General features: G+C 42.4%; 1 protein-coding gene across 4 annotated transcripts in view; it reads left to right on the top strand.

The window, feature by feature from the left end:
- The window catches only part of CCDC27 (coiled-coil domain containing 27), a 63,066-nt gene extending 46,066 nt beyond the window's left edge, over window positions 1-17,000 (top strand). For 3 of the 4 annotated variants that reach the window (XM_075189982.1, XM_075189985.1, XM_075189983.1), the window contains 11 exons: window positions 2,579-2,764; window positions 3,606-3,735; window positions 4,464-4,630; window positions 5,500-5,661; window positions 6,839-7,060; window positions 7,715-7,883; window positions 9,783-9,913; window positions 10,536-10,613; window positions 11,677-11,889; window positions 13,290-13,394; window positions 16,310-17,000. In XM_075189982.1, the coding sequence (XP_075046083.1) occupies window positions 2,603-2,764; window positions 3,606-3,735; window positions 4,464-4,630; window positions 5,500-5,661; window positions 6,839-7,060; window positions 7,715-7,883; window positions 9,783-9,913; window positions 10,536-10,613; window positions 11,677-11,889; window positions 13,290-13,394; window positions 16,310-16,441 (1,671 nt within the window). In that variant the 5' untranslated portion in view covers window positions 2,579-2,602 and the 3' untranslated portion in view covers window positions 16,442-17,000. Of the gene's footprint in view, window positions 1-2,575; window positions 2,765-3,605; window positions 3,736-4,463; window positions 4,631-5,499; window positions 5,662-6,838; window positions 7,061-7,714; window positions 7,884-9,782; window positions 9,914-10,535; window positions 10,614-11,676; window positions 11,890-13,289; window positions 13,395-16,309 lie in introns of all 4 variants that reach the window. The other variant, XM_075189981.1, reaches the window with a different exon arrangement.
- The last annotated feature ends 309 nt before the right edge of the window (window positions 17,001-17,309 follow it).

A 17,309-nucleotide genomic window follows, 5' to 3' on the forward strand; every position in this document is an offset into this window, starting at 1 on the left:
CGTTTTCCCGATTCCACAAATTGCAAAGTCACATGTTGCAAAACATGTTAAAAATATAATTACACTTATTAAAAAAAAAATATAAAAAAAATTGTAGAAGAAAAAATAAAGATTCGTTGTAACTCTCACTGAAGATTTCCATTTGAAGTAGTACAAAGTATGGGCCTATTTCAAAGAAGAGCCTGGAACTACATTTCCATTAGACACAGCAGTAATCTGACCCTGTGTCACGTTTACCACTATAAGCGTGTTAAAGAAACCACGTTCCCTTGGCCTCCGGCCTGGCAACTCTTTGATCAAACTGCAGCGCTTGTCTGCTTCCTAGATACTGTCACCCGCTAAGATGTTGACACTGCAGGTCTCTATAACCTTAATCTGAAGTAATACTGTGTGTTTAGACACCGAACAAACACTGCAATTTGACTGCTAATGCAGTGTATTTTTAAAGTAAACAAAATTGGGAGTTTCCCGTTCCCTTGCATAAAGCACACCTCGCAACATGGACAAAGAGAAACACTAACTTAATATTTGTATATTTTTAGCTATGTCTGGACATGAGATAAGATAAAAGATAATATAGACAGAGTAAAATAGAAATGTTGACTATCCCTAAGGTTTTAGAGATTAGTCCGTTGAAATTTTTGTCACGATAAGCAGCGATCTACAATCGGCCTTATCAGGAGATCCCGGAGGGGCGAATATGGGAGGTGTGACGACACCACGCTGCACAATTGTGCGATTCGCGTCAGACATAACGGGGGACAGGGATATGATGATGTAATTTGCATTCAATTGCGTCATCAAGGTTAAGCGGGATCCTGCTCTTTCAGGAGTGAGAATTTTGTGAGTCTCTGAATATTCTGGGAAAGTAAGCAAGTACGGTCCCGAAATAATATGGATGTGACTAACTCATCTATAAAAAAATCACATAGGACTTCAAACGGACATTAATTAGAAATTATATATTGAAGGAGATGCAGGAAAAAGTACAGTAAGAAGAAGAGACGACATTTTAAAATTTCCCGGACCTTTGAAGGACCAAAAGTCAGTATGATTGTGCTGGAGGGTGCAGTACGAGAAGTACAAGTCGTGGTAGGACGCAAACAGGTGGTAAAGTCGACAGTCACAATGTTGACTTTCAAGGGGCAATGACGGTGGACCCGGCGGCAATACAGCCACTAGACCATACTTACCAACTCTCCCGGGAAGGCCGGGAGACTCCCGAAATTCGGGCTGGTCTAATGGACTCCCGGGAGAGCTGGCAAATCTCCCGCATCCCGCACTTGCGGGGCTAAAATGACGCGATTCACAGTGAATCACGTCGTTTTGGCCCTGCCCCCCCCCGCGACAAAACAGCATATTTGATGCGGGGGTGGTGCCAAAATGAAGCGATTCCCCGTGCCCTGCCCCCTCCTGCCCTCTAGACACGCCCCTCTCCCGGATACAACTTGCCAAAGGTAGGCAAGTATGCACTAGACTCGTTTTGTGAGCTGTAAAAATATTAACAAGACTACAGCCCGTTAAGTCAACTGCATAATTGCCTACTGTACCAGAATGTCCGGGAGACTCCTGAATTTCGCAGGAATCCTCCCGGATACTGGGCAGAGGTGATGCTTAATGATGCAGTTTGTGTCACAATGGCCCCGCGCCCAGCTGTGCGATGCACTAAAAATAGGCAAGTATGGAGAATGGATCCTATTGAATTAATAGGCTGAGTTCTAAGTGGTGTTGCTGGCTCATAGTGAATTTATAGGCTGCTTTGTTATGAACATGTGTTCAGCTCACAAAATGGCTGCCTCCCAGAGTGTCCATGTTTGCTGGTCGACTTTTGAAAGACCATGTTAAAGCAGCGGTCCCAGTTCCTCGTTACATTTTCACTTACCTGCTTCCATTTTAAAATGGCCTCTGAGATATTTGTGTACGGGAGCACTAATAAAAAAGCTCCAAGCTTGCCAACCTGTGTCTCTAGGTGTTGTGAAACTACAAGCCCCAGCAGATAATCAGCTGATAGTTGACAGGGCATGCTGGAACTTGTAGTTTCACAACACCTAGAGAGAGCCACAGGTTGGCCAGGCCTCTCTTAAGGAGTATAATTTATTCAGGAAAATAAGGGTGCACTACTTTTTTGGGGTGTGGCACCTTCAGGTGCTCAGCTAGTCAAACCCTTGTTTTTGTATTAAACATAGCAATATGTTTTATGTCATAATGACAAAAGGGCTGTATTGTCTGTCGATGATATGGATTCTATTCTGTGTTTTATTATGCAGAGATTAATTCATCACAGCAGGTTGCTTATAAACCACTTTCTCACTTTCACCTCTTGAAAGAGGTGTACAGGGCCTGTGTTTATATTCTCGTTGTTAGCTATCAAGGCTCTCCTAATTCCAGGTTGCACATTCATTCATATGTAGCCTAGGAAACACCATAGCACAAAAAGCGTTGAGAACTTTACTTGCCAGAACTGTGCAGCTATTAAGTTGTGAGTAAGACGCCTCAGAGATTCTAGAACTATTCATCATTCCATCGTCCACCATGTGGAAGACGCGTTGTTGATGACGGATAATTGTTTTTACAGCAGGTTGGAACGATAAACTTGGGGGAGATGAAAGAAAACACCGGTTGGAAGATGCAAAGTTTCCATGAGCTGCAGTGGACGGGAAGTCGCAGACCCCAAACAGCGGTATGGAGGATCCCGAAGTCCGACACACGCAGAGACAAATACAGCAAGTCCGCTCGAGAACACGGCCATTCCTCTGAAAGCCAAGTAATGTATAACAGGTTTTCCATTCTTTACAATAGGACATGGCTACAGCAGTAGTTTACCAAATTGTTCATGATTGTGGGACAATTTTTTTTTTTTTTTCTGGTGAATTGATTCTCAAATCTTTTATTTTTATTTTAGTCTTCTTTTTTTACATGTTTATATTATCAATTTCCTAGCCTTGTGATTTTTCTTTTTCACTTCATATAATTTGTTGTTCAAATTACATTTTAAAGTGCAACTTTTATCAATTCCACCTAATCCTAAACTTTGCTTCAAAAGTTGATTGTGGACCAAGTCGGCCAAAAACAATATTTAGACCGGAACTAATGTATTTAAGGGCTATTTTTGGACACAGGTGCTGAAGTGCGCTGCGCATGTGGTGCGGTTTTAATGCGCTGATCACATGACAGTAATAAGAAACGCTTCTGATCGCGTGGCCCTAATGGGAAACGCTTCTGATCGCGTGGCCCTAATGGGAAACGCTTCTGATCGCGAGGCCCTAATGGGAAACGCTTCTGATCGCGTGGCCCTAACGGGAAGCGCTTCTGATCGCGAGGCCGCAACGGGAAGCGCTTCTGATCGCGAGGCCGCAACGGGAAGCGCTGCTGATCGCGTGGCCGCACGGGAAGCGCTGCTGATCGCGTGGCCGCAACGGGAAGCGCTGCTGATCGCGTGGCCGCAACGGGAAAAACTTTACTGAACAACGTATCATCCCTCACTTAAATGAATTGTACACTGGACATGTAATATAATTAGTTGTATTAAAGCGTCAGGTGACCGATCTGCGCTATTGTATGTATTTTAAATTAGCAGAGAGATAACTGTGTTTATTTTCTTGCAGTCTCCTATATGTTCACCTAGTCCAGCGCCTTCATATGAAAGCAATAGCTCTTCTCGAGTCATCGACTTACACACACCTAATGGAACATCCAATGGATTCTGTAAACTTAGCAACTTCTCATTCCCCACAGGTAACACTTGAGACTTTATCATTCACTATTGTGGGGCAGTCCCTTACTTAAGCTAGGTACACACTACAGAAATTTCGACCAACTTTTTATGCAGAGCGGTTTTACATGCGATCGATGGTCCGATCGCTCGGTCCATGGACTGCATACACACTAGCCTTGTTTAGGACGATAAAGGGAAGAGCGGACGTCCCTTTAGCGACTTTTTACAGCCATGTTGTCGTGAGCAATGACTGTAATTTCGTACTCACTGTTGTGGACCGGTCGGAAGTTTATACACACTACACAGCGGAAACGAGATTGGAACAAAAATATTAAACGGTACGACCAACCAAATGAGGCGACAATCGTCCATTTGGGCAGACTTTCGACCATCGTGTCACTGCACACACTGACCCGACTTTTGAACGAGCGGTCGTATGTCGGCTGTTTGAGCCGATTATTGGACGAAAACCGTGTAGTGTGTACCTAGCTTTATCTGTGTGTGATTTTGGGCCAGCAGATTATATAAGTAGCTCATCTGGCTTATAAAGCACCTTCTGGCTGTGGGGGGTTCTGCCCAGAATGGAGCCGTTTCAGTGCCAGGTGTGTGGATTGTTAGATAACTGCATCTCCTAACACAGGTCACCCCCATACGAATAACGCCATACATTAATAGATGATCTGGTAAGTCTCAAGGTCAGTTCTAGTATTGCCATCTGTTGATTTATTTCTATTTTGTTTATTGTTAGATAGAAAACTCCCTCACATCCAGCACTCTGCTGATCTCGCCAAGAGTAACGTGTCAACGGGCAGCTCATCCATAAACCTACATTTCAGCGGAAATCAAAGCATTGAAACATATCTCACATCCGTAGACATAAAGACCCCTTGGTACATAAGTGTACTCAATGATAAGGTAAAAATCTATCTATATATCTAATATCTATCTCTCTAATATCGATCTTATATCCATCTATCGCTCAATCTCAGATCGCTCTCTGTCTGTCTCATCCTAAAAATATATATATATATATATATATATATATATATATATATAATATATATACATACTAACCACCCTCCATCTCGATTCTGGAACCTGGATTTTGGATTTGTGTGAACAATCTGCTTTTATTTCAAAGTTGATGTTTTTAAACCTTTCAAGAAAAAATAACCATGGAATCCGTTTACATAATTCACACGTTGCAGGTAAATCTGTACATAGTACAGAGCTGGCGCTACCATTGGGTACTCGACATTTCGCGGGAGCCTAAGACACTGAATGAGTGACATCATGTCACTCATATACCGGTTGTACATTTCCCAGGGCCCCTGCCCTGAGCCCCCCTCCGCTCCAGGGATTTAAATGAAACCCTCACCCCCTTCCTCCTTGGCTGATGATGGTGAAGAGGGGGTGTGTTTAATTATTTTAAATAAACTGAGCATGCTCTGCGCACACCTTACCTGTAGTGCTGCTGCTCCTCCGTGTTAGTGATAGGCTGGGCGTGAGGGGCGGAGCTCTGATGTCACAGGTCAGCGCCACTCCCCCAACCTATCACTGACAGAGAGGAGCTGCCGGCAGCACTGCGGCTGTTTGGCAACCACAAGACCAACGGTATCTTGCCAATTCCCCAATATAAGCTGTGATATTGCCGTGTGATATGTCCCAAACCAGAGAGACATTGTTCCAAGGATGTAAAAATGACTTCTGCACCAAACTAAAATACATTTGTCCAGATAGGTTTTATTCTGTTATTCTGAAGCATGTGAGAAATCCATTTCTAGGAGCATTGTCTCCTCAAGCTGGGAGAGGAGATTAATCGTCTGTCAAGGTATGAAGTGGAGTGCAAGAGGAAAGACCATATCATCTCTACCCTGAGAGCTGAGATATCGCATCTCCAGAGTGACCTCCACCAGATCCTACACTCACAGTCCAGGACAGCAGAGGTTAGTCACGGAACAGTGTAACATGTATGTTGTGTCGACCTCACACGTGGGCTGGCGGTGCGAAGCATTGCATGTGCTGGTGAATGAACCGTTTATAATGTCTAGAGTGTAGGAACCAAACTATAACTGGAGGAATGTTTGGTTTGCCTTCCCTTCCTCACAAACCTTGTCATAAATCCCTAAATGTGTCCCAGTTTTTCCAGAACAGTCCCTGTTTTCACTAGAGATCTGAACGTCCGATGCTTACCTGCAGTTATTTAAACAGTTTATTTGACCTTATTAGTGCTTTGCTCAGAGATTTAGAAATACATTTCCAGTAACTCAGTAATGTGAAATGACCAGTCTTGCGCGGTTTGGAAGCGCCACGTTGCACCAACGGTTAAAAAAATCACAAATTGCATCACTCCAGTCTTGTACTTCTGACTCTGGTGCGACTAGAGGGACAAGATGCCAGAGTCCCGAAATCACACGATCAGGACAGTTGTGTTGCGTCACTTAGTGAATTGCATTCTAGTAGCGCTAATGTTCCCGTCCCTTGTATTGTATTGTGGTCATTTAGTTAAATCATCGCTTAACATGCTTTCTAGGATTTAAGTGAGGATTAACATTTCTCTGTAGTTGATCCTGCTGGATGGTTGTAATCTTTAGCTTCGGAATAAACGACAATTTATATGCACACATTTATGTCCCAAAAAATAGCTCTGCAAAATGAATAACACTTGAGGGTAGATTTACTAAACTTTGGAAAAGTGGAGGTGTTGCCCATAGCAACCATTCAGATTCTAGCTATCATTTATCTAGTACATTCTAGAATCTGATCGGTTGCTATGGGCAACACCTTTATTAAACCTACCAATAAGACTCCCTTTTGTCAGATCATTTTGTTGTCTTGTGTGCCCTTCAACAGAAATTAGACTGTCAGTGTAATATGCATCATACACCTTGAAGACTGGTAAACAATTCTGCTTCCTCAACCATTTATGAACCAAACCCAAATAGTAAATTTTATTTTTTATTTACTGTACTGTATAAATAAAAGATACATGATAATATATACAAACATTCCTAGATTAGTATTTTTTTTTTTTTTTACATTTCTATGTGAACTGGTAACTGCCAGATACGGTTATGTCTGTAAATCATTAAGTCTTGTTAACCGTCAATGTTTCTTTTGCAGGATGACTTAAATCTAAACCCCGCTGACCACGTAAGCTCCAATATTGTGAACGGATTTCCAACGTTTGAAGGATCCACCAATGGGTCTCCACAGACGGAAGAATCTTTGGATTCAAGATCAAGTCCTAGGGATCTATCCCCAGGTTCACAAAGAAATGTATCCACTATATCCTTAGCAGGGAGTTTCTCCGAGATACAGAGAGAAAGTCAAATGGAGAGAGAGGTAATGGACAAATATGTTTATGTAAAGGGGGTTTACCACCCTCAGATGATGCATTTATTGGTTTACAGGAACCCTCCTGCAAACTTGCTAAATACGGTGTTGTGTCTTTCTTCTGTACATATACTTAGATATACTTAGAATAGCAGACAGTGTTCATCATCATCATTTATTTATATAGCGCCACTAATTCCCATCAGTCCCTGCCCCATTGGAGCTTACAGTCTAAATTCCCTAATATACACACACACAGACTAGGGCCAATTAACCTACCAGTATGTTTTTGGAGTGTGGGAGGAAACCGGAGCACCCGGAGGAAACCCGCGCAAACACGGGGAGAACATACAAGCTCCTCACAGATAAGGTCATGGTCGGGAATTGAACTCATGACCCCAGTGCTGTAAGGCAGAAGTGCTAACCACTACACCACCGTGCTGCCCAGTGTTCTTGCTCACTGCCCTGGGATGTTACTGCAAATCTGCTGCCTGAATTCAGAATATAGCAGAGCTTTGCCGTATCCACCAGTGACATAAACTGCCTGATTATATAAACACGTGTCCAAAAAGCACAGACGAGCTTGAAATAAAAAGCAATGTGTTTCATTAAATTTGCAAGAGGGTGCGCTCGTGACTAACACATGTGTTCACTCCCAATCAGAGTTTACATGCTGATATCCCTGCAGAACATACCGGGAACGTTTCAGCAGAACAGGAAGAAACAGAACCCGCTGATGGATCTGTGGACCGGTTTGATGACGGAAGTAAAGTCATACAGCAACTACAAGAGGACATAGAGCTGAGAAAGAAGGATTATGAGATCTTAAAAGGTAAGTAACCCTCTCTCTCCTGAAAGGATAACTCCACCATAGGCAAACCGAGGGGGTTTTCTGGTGCCTGGAAACCCCCCTCCAAGCCTGGGGCACTGTATAGTTGAGGTGGCTGGACCCTGCCCCAGCTTCACACAGCTCTGCTCGAAAAGGAAGAGCTGCGTGCACCTAACAGTAGTGCACACAGCATTGCCCATGTATATTATGGGGATAGGGAGAGTTGGAGAGCAGCCAATCACTGTCTAATATTATAGCCACGCCCCCATGCATGCTGGACACGCCCACTTGTGGCGTGGTGTGGAAATCCCCCTCTGCGAATCCTGCGTTTGCCCCCTGACCACTAGAAATGTGACTTTACGTTTTGGGTGATCAATAAGCTATGTTAGAATAACATAGTTCTACATATCTGGGTTCTGGAATTCCCCCTGACTCAGTGGGGCTTTCTGCCCCCCTCCCCAAGTCAGGTTTGTTTCAAACATTCCCCCCTTCCCCGCTATATTTTAATTGGCATGAATGGGCAGCTCAGAGAGGAGGGGCATCGACAACACTACTGCCCGTTTAATACAAGAAGAAGAAAGAGAAAGATGTGCATCGTTATGTATCATTAGATCTTTAAAATCTTTGGGGATCTGCTTAATTGGTGTGTGTATACTGGACTCTAAGTAAGTAGAACTATGTGTTCTATCATCATTTATTGGCCTCCACCCAAAGTAACAATGTAAGTTTCGGGTGGAATTCTGTTCTAACAGATCTGCCACTGATATTAAAGAATAATATAAAAAAGATTTAGCAAATGTGTGGGGGGGCGGGTGACAGATACAGTTAGACCATAACTATCAGTGGAATGAGGCGTGAGAGTGAATGATTGTTTTGCTTCTCTACAAAAGAGGAGGGAATGGATAATAATAAATATTATTAAGGATTCTAAACACTTGCAGATAACTATGAATGAGGTATGCAAAGTATATTAAAAGCAGGTGTTTCCACACAGGTATGATTCCTGAGTTAGGTAAGCAATTAAAACCCCATCATGCTTAAGGGTATATTTGTTTTAGAAACAATCAGAGCGGCCTGGCAGCACACTCTCCCTGCCTGTCTCTGCCAAACGGACCTGCACATAGTGTGCAGCCGTAGGCAGCCTTAGCTGCCAAAAAGGGGGTGGGGAGACTAAATCGCCCAGGGTAAAAGAAAATTCTTGATCTGCCCCTGCCTGAGAGTTATATAGTGGAAGGGTCCCCCAACAGCACAGAGTATTTCAGGAGATGAGGGATGTGTTAGTGAGGACAGGGCTGCATGTGACAGGGGCAGTAGCATGCTGTCAGGAGGGAAATTGAGGCAGCAGGAAGCCACAGACTGAGAGTTATATAGTGGAAGGAGCAGGGTCCCTCAACAGCACAAAGCAATGATCCTGTCACACTGATTCAACTAGATTGACGCGCCTCTGTATATAATCAAGTTTACAGATTCAATGTTTAAAATTAAAAAGGGGGTGGCGACAGGGCCGGATTAAATGAATGGAGGCCCCTGGGCTAAGGGCGCCTCCATTCACCCGTGAGGCCCCCATTATTGATTGGTCCGGGGGCGCCCCCGCCCCCGGACCAATCTATAATGCTGCTGAGGACTTTGAAGGGCCCCCTGGATGCCCGAGGCCCCTGGGCTATAGCCCAGTTAGACCTCGGGTTAATCCGGCCCTGGGTGGCGACTGGGATGGGGTTGGCATTTAGGGTATTAAAAATATTAATTTTAGTGGCTCTTTAAGGAAATCTTCAAAACGTGTCATATTTGGGCCACTTAAAAGCCAAGGTTGAGAAATCCAAATCTAAAGTAACAATATAAATATATACAGTACAGTATAGAATACACCGCATTCCATAATAACTGTTTTGAACTCTCTTTCAGGGGTCATTTCTTCACTGCAAAAATTAGTTTCATCCCACGAGTCCAAGCTCAGGAAATCTGAATCTGAAAGAGAAGTTTTAGAAAGAGAACTGAGAGAACGAGCGATGCAGATACAGGCCATGTCTCACAAGGTACCGACGGCTGATAATGACTGTGTAGGACCTCCGTGGATACCTCACGGTGTGATCAGCATTGTGTGTTGTTCTGTAGATGACGCGTTGGTCACTGGCTGTTATAGGGCTAGATTTACTAAGCTGCGGGTTTGAAAAAGTGGAGATGTTGCCTATAGCAACCATTCAGATTCTAGCTGTCATTTATTTAGTACCTTCTACAAAATGACAGCTAGAATCTGATTGGTTGCTATAGGCAACATCCCCACTTTTTCAAACCCGTAAATCTAGCCCTAAGAGTTAGTTCACATTAAAGGATTGTGTTTATAAACTATAGACAACAAAACTCTGAACTGTTGTTATTTAGGAATATACAGTATTTACAAGCGTGTTCTGTTTTGTGGATTAACACCAGAAAACTACTTTGATTCTCTTTATTTTCTGTCTTCAAAAATACATACAGATTTTAAACAAATAAGGTCTATGTTGCTTTCTTGGACATGTAGCAAAAGGTGCAAATCTAGGGAGGTTAAATCCACGACAGGTGCACACACCGTGCTAACTTGTCAGCCGGCAAATCACCTGTAAAATAGTAATAAAAGCATGTTAAGCTCGTTAACTAATTTGTATGTTTGACTGTCAGTTCTCCAGCATGCGTGAAGATAGGAAACATGAAGAGCTGATGGCGACTATGGAGACGGAGAATTACAGTCTGAGAGAGGTGACCGAGCGCCCGATAATAAGAGACAATGGGGTTGATTTATCGAATGGCTAAAGTGGGTGTTTTTGCAGATGAAAGGCGTTACCACTGGAGATGACTCCTTATTATTGGTGATAACCCCGTTGTCATAGGGGAGCCTATTGGGAACAAAAAAAACACTTTATTCTTGGAATAAAGTGTTTTTAATGCACTTATGTTTGTTTATTTATTTTTTTAGAAAAAACAACATTATATATATATTGTTATGGCATTTTTTAATACTTTTATTTTATTTAAAAAATATCATTATTAATGGAACAGTAAACTGAAATCTGGGCATTTAGTTTTGTTCCTCTGCACATGAATCCAGCCCCCGCGCACAATGACCGGGCAATGATTAGATGTTACCGCTCTGGGCCTAGATCCCCAGGTCAGCTGACTAACGCTCACTTGTATCTGTGATATTATTTTAATGAATATGAGCAATAAAAATGACACTTATCACGGCAGGAGAAAGAGGTTTGACGGATAGGCCTCAATGTAGGCCAGCTGTTCATTTATTCTTACACTTCATTAAGGTATATCTATCACCCCAATATATAACCTCACTGAGGTGCTACCTATCCATATGTGGCACATTAAACTTGCCTATACAAGGACGGTTAGAAGCTGACTGAGCTGAAGTAATCTGTGCTGCTGATAACATGCTAATGTTATAATTGGCTACAAAGGTGTCCTGGTCCCTCTCATTTCAAACCTGCCTACACATGAGCACTCAGTAGTTGACTGCTCTCAAATACTCTGCTGCTGTTGGCAGGTCTAGCCTCATGCACGTCATCCTGCTTTTCCATATGTTCAAGTTTTTAAGGATGGCGGCAATAGGTGCTTTAGCAAGGCACAGTCTACAACATACAGTGCCCGTAGAGCTGCCCATTTAATGCGAGTGTGTTGCTAGTTTTAACACATACTATCGTTCAGTCTACAGCACCAGTACATAGAAGGTTAATTGTCCATTTACAACACACAAAAGCCCACGACAGCCGATACCTGCGGAGCTCACATTGATATACGCTCTATGTTCCAGCTGGTGTCGGAACTGAAATCCGAGGTGACGAGGAGGAACGACATGATTGCTGATTTCAAGAGTGACGTCCACAGACTGCAGAAGGAGGTAACCGATTATCAGACACAGAAGAGGAAGCACGAGGGTGAGAAGAGTCAGCTGGAGAGCAGGATGTTGGACTTGGCAACTTCAGAGCAACATGTCAAAGTGTCTTTGGAGATTTTGCAGACTCGGGTAATATCAGCTTGTTCAGTCATTTACTGTGCTCACCGGTGATCGTAACGTGTCTGTCCAATTTTATAGTAAAGACGGTCCGCATTAAACATTACATAGACAGCCATTACGTGGCCTGCTTGTGGCATTGAGAGGTGCCACTAACCTGGTGTGGTCACACTCCCTTTGGCAGCTTGGGGACCCGAAAATCCTCTTGGTGGCCCTGACGGTACCTCTTATAGAAGCACTGAATGTGTGGACTTGTAGTATAGTAATTCAAATATTTTTTTTTTCTCTATTACACTGTATCGAAATGCCGTAGAATCCCTTGTAGTGTGTCGTGTTATGCTCGTCATTTTGCCACTGTTTCCGCCACTGCTTTTGATATTAGGGTAATTGTGACATTGAAATACGTAGATTAAGCGTATATCTGTCACCTACAAACCGTGGAGGCTGCCATGTTGTTGGGCTGAACCAACATTTAATCTATCAGTTCACAAAGAGCTGGTGACATTACTGAGGCAGGAGGCACTTGGTGAATTGTCAGGCTGCGTTCTCATAGATATTGTAGACTGTGCTGTTTTATTTTTGGGTGTCCGTAAAATAAAGGCTTCGGGGTTTGCAGACATTTTTCTCATCTGCATCCCATACAGAGCATGCTGACGCTTTATAATTAAATGTTAATAATAATCGCCATAGCTTGCTATGTGTTGTAAAAGCACATACATAATGTATCTGTTTATCAGTGCAATGCAAAATTAGGCCACAAGGTGGAGCTTTGAACATACGCCATGGGCGTTGTTTAGAGTTAAAGTTCCAGTTAGAGGGTGCATATTTGCACTTGTAAAAACCATGCATGGGGTGTAAATACAATTATTTTTGCATGAAATGCAGACTGCTTTTGCATTTAGAGCACAAATACTGGGCAGCTTCCAATCTCCCAATCTGTCAGCAGATTTTAAATTTGCCCACACGGCAGTGCAATATGGTTTAGAGAAGCTGCGTTTACCTCTAGCTCTGAATCAGACCCCAAGTGGATGGTGTAGAGCATAAAAATACCAATTTATGTATGTACAAATATACATCTGTACACTTACTTTTTCTCGTCTGGAGATTTAAGGTTCACGTGCATCTTAAGATGCATGTAACTCAAACGACATAGTCCGGAACAAATATACATACTTGAAATAGTTTTATTTACTTGCTTATACTTACGAGTACTGCTTTAAAGCGCTGGCCTTATCACCTATCCGGGCATGGTGCCCCTATGAGCACAATTAAAATCCAGCTTGTTGCCAAACTCTAAGAGATTCATGGCCCCTTGGAAGGGACCCAAGGTGGTGATATCACATTTGTTTTATCAGAAACGCAGTCTTTCATGTCCGTTAGAGTAATTAGATCTTTGTGTTTATTCCGCACAGTTTGAAAGATTCCGTAGTAAAATAATGCAGGCTGCGTACACTGCTCCGGGGTTCAAGGGTCCACAAGTTGAGATCTCAGACACAGAAATCCTAGACACCATGCAGGTAAGAAGATACCTGGCTGTATGGTCTATCTCCAAGTCTAACTAAAATGTTGCTTTATTTTCATTTGTATCCAGAGGTGTGACCAGGTAATTTGCATGTGTTACAGATTTATATGTAAAGAGACGTAAAATGTCTTTTTGTTTTTTTGCATTAATCTTCATGGGGATGCCGTGACTTTCCCCCATTCAGCAGAACAATGGGTGTTTCAGCAGTTCCTCAGGGCACACTCTAAATCCTGCTCTCTCTTGAGCTAGGTACACATTACAGAATTTTCCACCAACTTTTTATGCCGATCGATTTTACATGCGATCGATGTTCCGTTCGCTCAGTCCATGGACTGCATACACACTAGCCTTGTTTAGGACGATAAAGGGAAGAGCGGACGTCCCTTTAGCGACTTTTTACAGCCATGTTGTCGTGAGCAATGACTGTAATTTCGTACTCACTGTTGTGGATCGGTCGGAAGTTTATACACACTACACAACGGAAACGAGATTGGAACGAAAATATTAAACGGTACGACCAACCAAATGAGGCGACAATCGTCCATTTGGGCAGACTTTCGACCATCGTGTCACTACACACACTGACCCGACTTTTGAACGAGCGGTCGTATGTCGGCTGATTGAGCCGATTATTGGACAAAAACCGTGTAGTGTGTACTCAGCTTTAGATAGCTTTTTGTACAGAGAACGGCTCCCGTCCAGTAGATTGAGTGAAGTCAACAATACTCGTGAGTTGCCCACTGAATGAGGGTCCAGAAAATCGAGCTCCACTAAGAACTCACTTGAGGTCTACAAAGTGGGAAAACTCAGATGATCCACCGGGTATTGCTCGAAAAACATTGAGCCCCTTAAAGAGCCGACTCTGTCGTTTAGAGAGGTAGAATGGGGGTAGCCACAGGTCTCGGCAACTTGACAGCAGGAATCATCTAAATAGAACGGTTTTGAGACAAGAATGTGGAGCGTTTTGGTCATGAGTTCGATTCCCGATCATGGCCTTATCTGGGTGGAGTTTGTATGTTCTCCCCGTGTTTGCGTGGGTTTCCTCCCACACTCCAAAAACATACTGGTAGGTTAATTGGCTGCTATTAAATTGACCCTAGTCTCTCTCTGTCTGTGTGTGTGTGTGTTAGGGAATTTAGACTGTAAGCTCCAATGGGGCAGGGACTGATGTGAGTGAGTTCTCTGTACAGCGCTGCAGAATTAGTGGCGCTATATAAATAGATGATGATGACATTCCTTGCGGGAATCTTGTAATCCTCCATGACCACAACCCCTACTGAACGGTTCATCAATGCTCATAGTTCGGTCCAGTAGCCGAGGCTACAGGCTCTTTTAGGCTTCGGGATATAATTGTTAAACATGTTTTTTTTTCTTTATTTTCCTGTCCCTCTTTAGACAATTGAATTGTTGAGATGTATTGATAATTATTTTATTTTAGATTTTAGACAAATATATACAAGAGGACAAAGCTTATGCACATTTAGCAATGTAAACTTATACCTACTTCAAGAAGTTTACAAACCATTTTTTTGCCTGGGACCTGTCTATATTGGCAATGAGTTAACACCAAGGGCTAGATTTACTAAACTGCTGGTTTGCAAAAGTGGAGATGTTGCCTATAGCAACCAATCAGATTCTAGCTGTCATTTATCTAGTGCATTCTACAAAATGACAGCTAGAATCTGATTGGTTGCCATAGGCAACATCTCCACTTTTTCAAACCCGCAGTTTAGTAAATATACCCCCAAGGCTTATATTAGTCCTCACAGGCAGCGCTCTTAGTGTCATTGTCTATTGTCCTAGTGTGTTTACCGCTTAACCGGTTCCTCCAAGCACTGGTCATTACTTAGGGAGTAATTTAAAACTGCTGATAGATTCCTCTAATGAAGGAATGTGAAGTATTTACTTTCAATAACAATTTAGTGTAGGTTATGGAGACGTCCCTGTAATCTACCTGACTTAATATAAAAGGGGGAATGTTTTGTATTACAGTAATAGTATAGTTAATCTTGAATACCTATAACAATATAGTTCATCTTGAATACCTTTTATCGGGATTTGGTAAGTCTGGTGAAAAGGAATTGTTCCCTCACAAAATTATTTATAATAATGTAATATCCTGGCTGTACTTGAAAGGCATTAAATAAATATGGGCTATTTTAGCCCTCTTAACGGCTAATTCCATCGGCATTGGAAGTCGGAGTCCTAAAATTAAATACTTATTGTCCATTGATGGCTCTCATTGGATTTATTAGGTTCTTTGATCCGCGCAGGAGACTCTACCTCCAACTTTGTTGGGCCTTGTTTGGGGTTGTCAAAGTACCACCCGTTTGCATGGAAAGTTCATAGGGGCGGGTCTTTGACAACTTCGCAAGCTGGGGAGAGGATCTCACGCTTCCACTGCTACGTGCGTTTGATAACCTCCCAAATCACCATATCCCCCAACACACAGATAAATAAACTTTTGTGTTTTACTTTAGACCATCAATTCTACCCCAAACTACAATTTGCGTTTTGGGCGGAGTTCTCCTTGAAAAGCAGTTCTTGTTTACCCTCCGTAATGCGAGAACCCAGTATATAAATTTCTGTTCATCTCACCAGGCGAATTGCAATCACTCCCTCGCATCTCTGCATGGTAATGCCTCAAGTTTGGGCCTCATTTAGTCCTGAATAATACATACTGTACAATAGCTGGTACTAACACCACGCCCTGTAATATAGTGTTCATTTAGGGTGTGTGCAATTTTATAGTTGAGAGAAATTGTTTATCATTATCTTGTGAATTTGCAATAATGGGTACTATGGAACAGGTGACTGATCACATTTCTTGAATGTTTGGTACTGTGTTTCCTATTATGGTTGTAATAGAAACCTATAGGCGTTTCTTCAGTTCTGTTTTATTGTTTGTAGAAAATAATCGCAGACCGGTCTGATTTCCACCAACAACTAAAGCAGAAAGGAGTGAATGTTCCCCCCCTTTACGTGTCGGAAATGTCCACTGCTACCAAGCAGACGTCATCGACTCGGAGGAAAGCTGCGTGAATGACATCATCGCACGGCGGTGGTCACATGATATGCAGAGGACGCTTTCTGTGACGCCTGTTGCCTTCAATAAAGTTGGTTTTGTCTTGTATATAGCGAATAATTTATAACAGGGTTTTGCACGCCCTCATCCATACACGCCACAATGTTCGTCCATGAGGATTCGCCTCTTTATAGCTGACCACACCCCTTCAATAACTGACCACACCCCCTTTAATAACTGACCACACTTCTTTGGAAATCCCGACTGTCCTGTGAAAATTGGGACATTTGGGAGATATGTTTGTAGCATAGACAAATCATGGCCACATTCCGTTATATAATTTAATATAGAAATGGGAAAGATGATGTAATTCTACTTTGAAATGTTTTATAAGGTGAATCCATATAGCTGGGGGTTCTTCAAATACCGTTTGTGTGAACGTCTCTCAACGTTCCGTATTGTTTCATATGTGATTAATGTAACTGCTCTTCAGTCGTACAGTGCTGACACTGTCAATACATCTGTTTATCATGCTTGGTGTTATGCCTTTAAGTCTATAAAGTGAGACATGCTCTGTGTCGTCTATATTATTATTAATATTATTATTACTGTGTATATATAGCACCAACCATATTACACAGCGCTGTACAGAGAATATATAATCATTTACATTGTCCGCTGTTCCAATGGAGCTACATTCTAAATTCCCTACCACAAACACATTAGGGTCCAAGGGTCAATTTTTGTACGAAGTTAATTAACCTACCAGTGTGTTTTTGGACTCCTGAGCACCCGGAGGGTACAAACTCCACACAGATAAATCCTTGTTTGGAATAATAACTTGAAATTTGGATTAAAGATTTACTTCTTCAGACTACCTTGAGT

This window comes from Mixophyes fleayi, chromosome 11 (assembly GCF_038048845.1).
Source record: "Mixophyes fleayi isolate aMixFle1 chromosome 11, aMixFle1.hap1, whole genome shotgun sequence".
NCBI classification, from domain to species: domain Eukaryota; kingdom Metazoa; phylum Chordata; class Amphibia; order Anura; family Limnodynastidae; genus Mixophyes; species Mixophyes fleayi.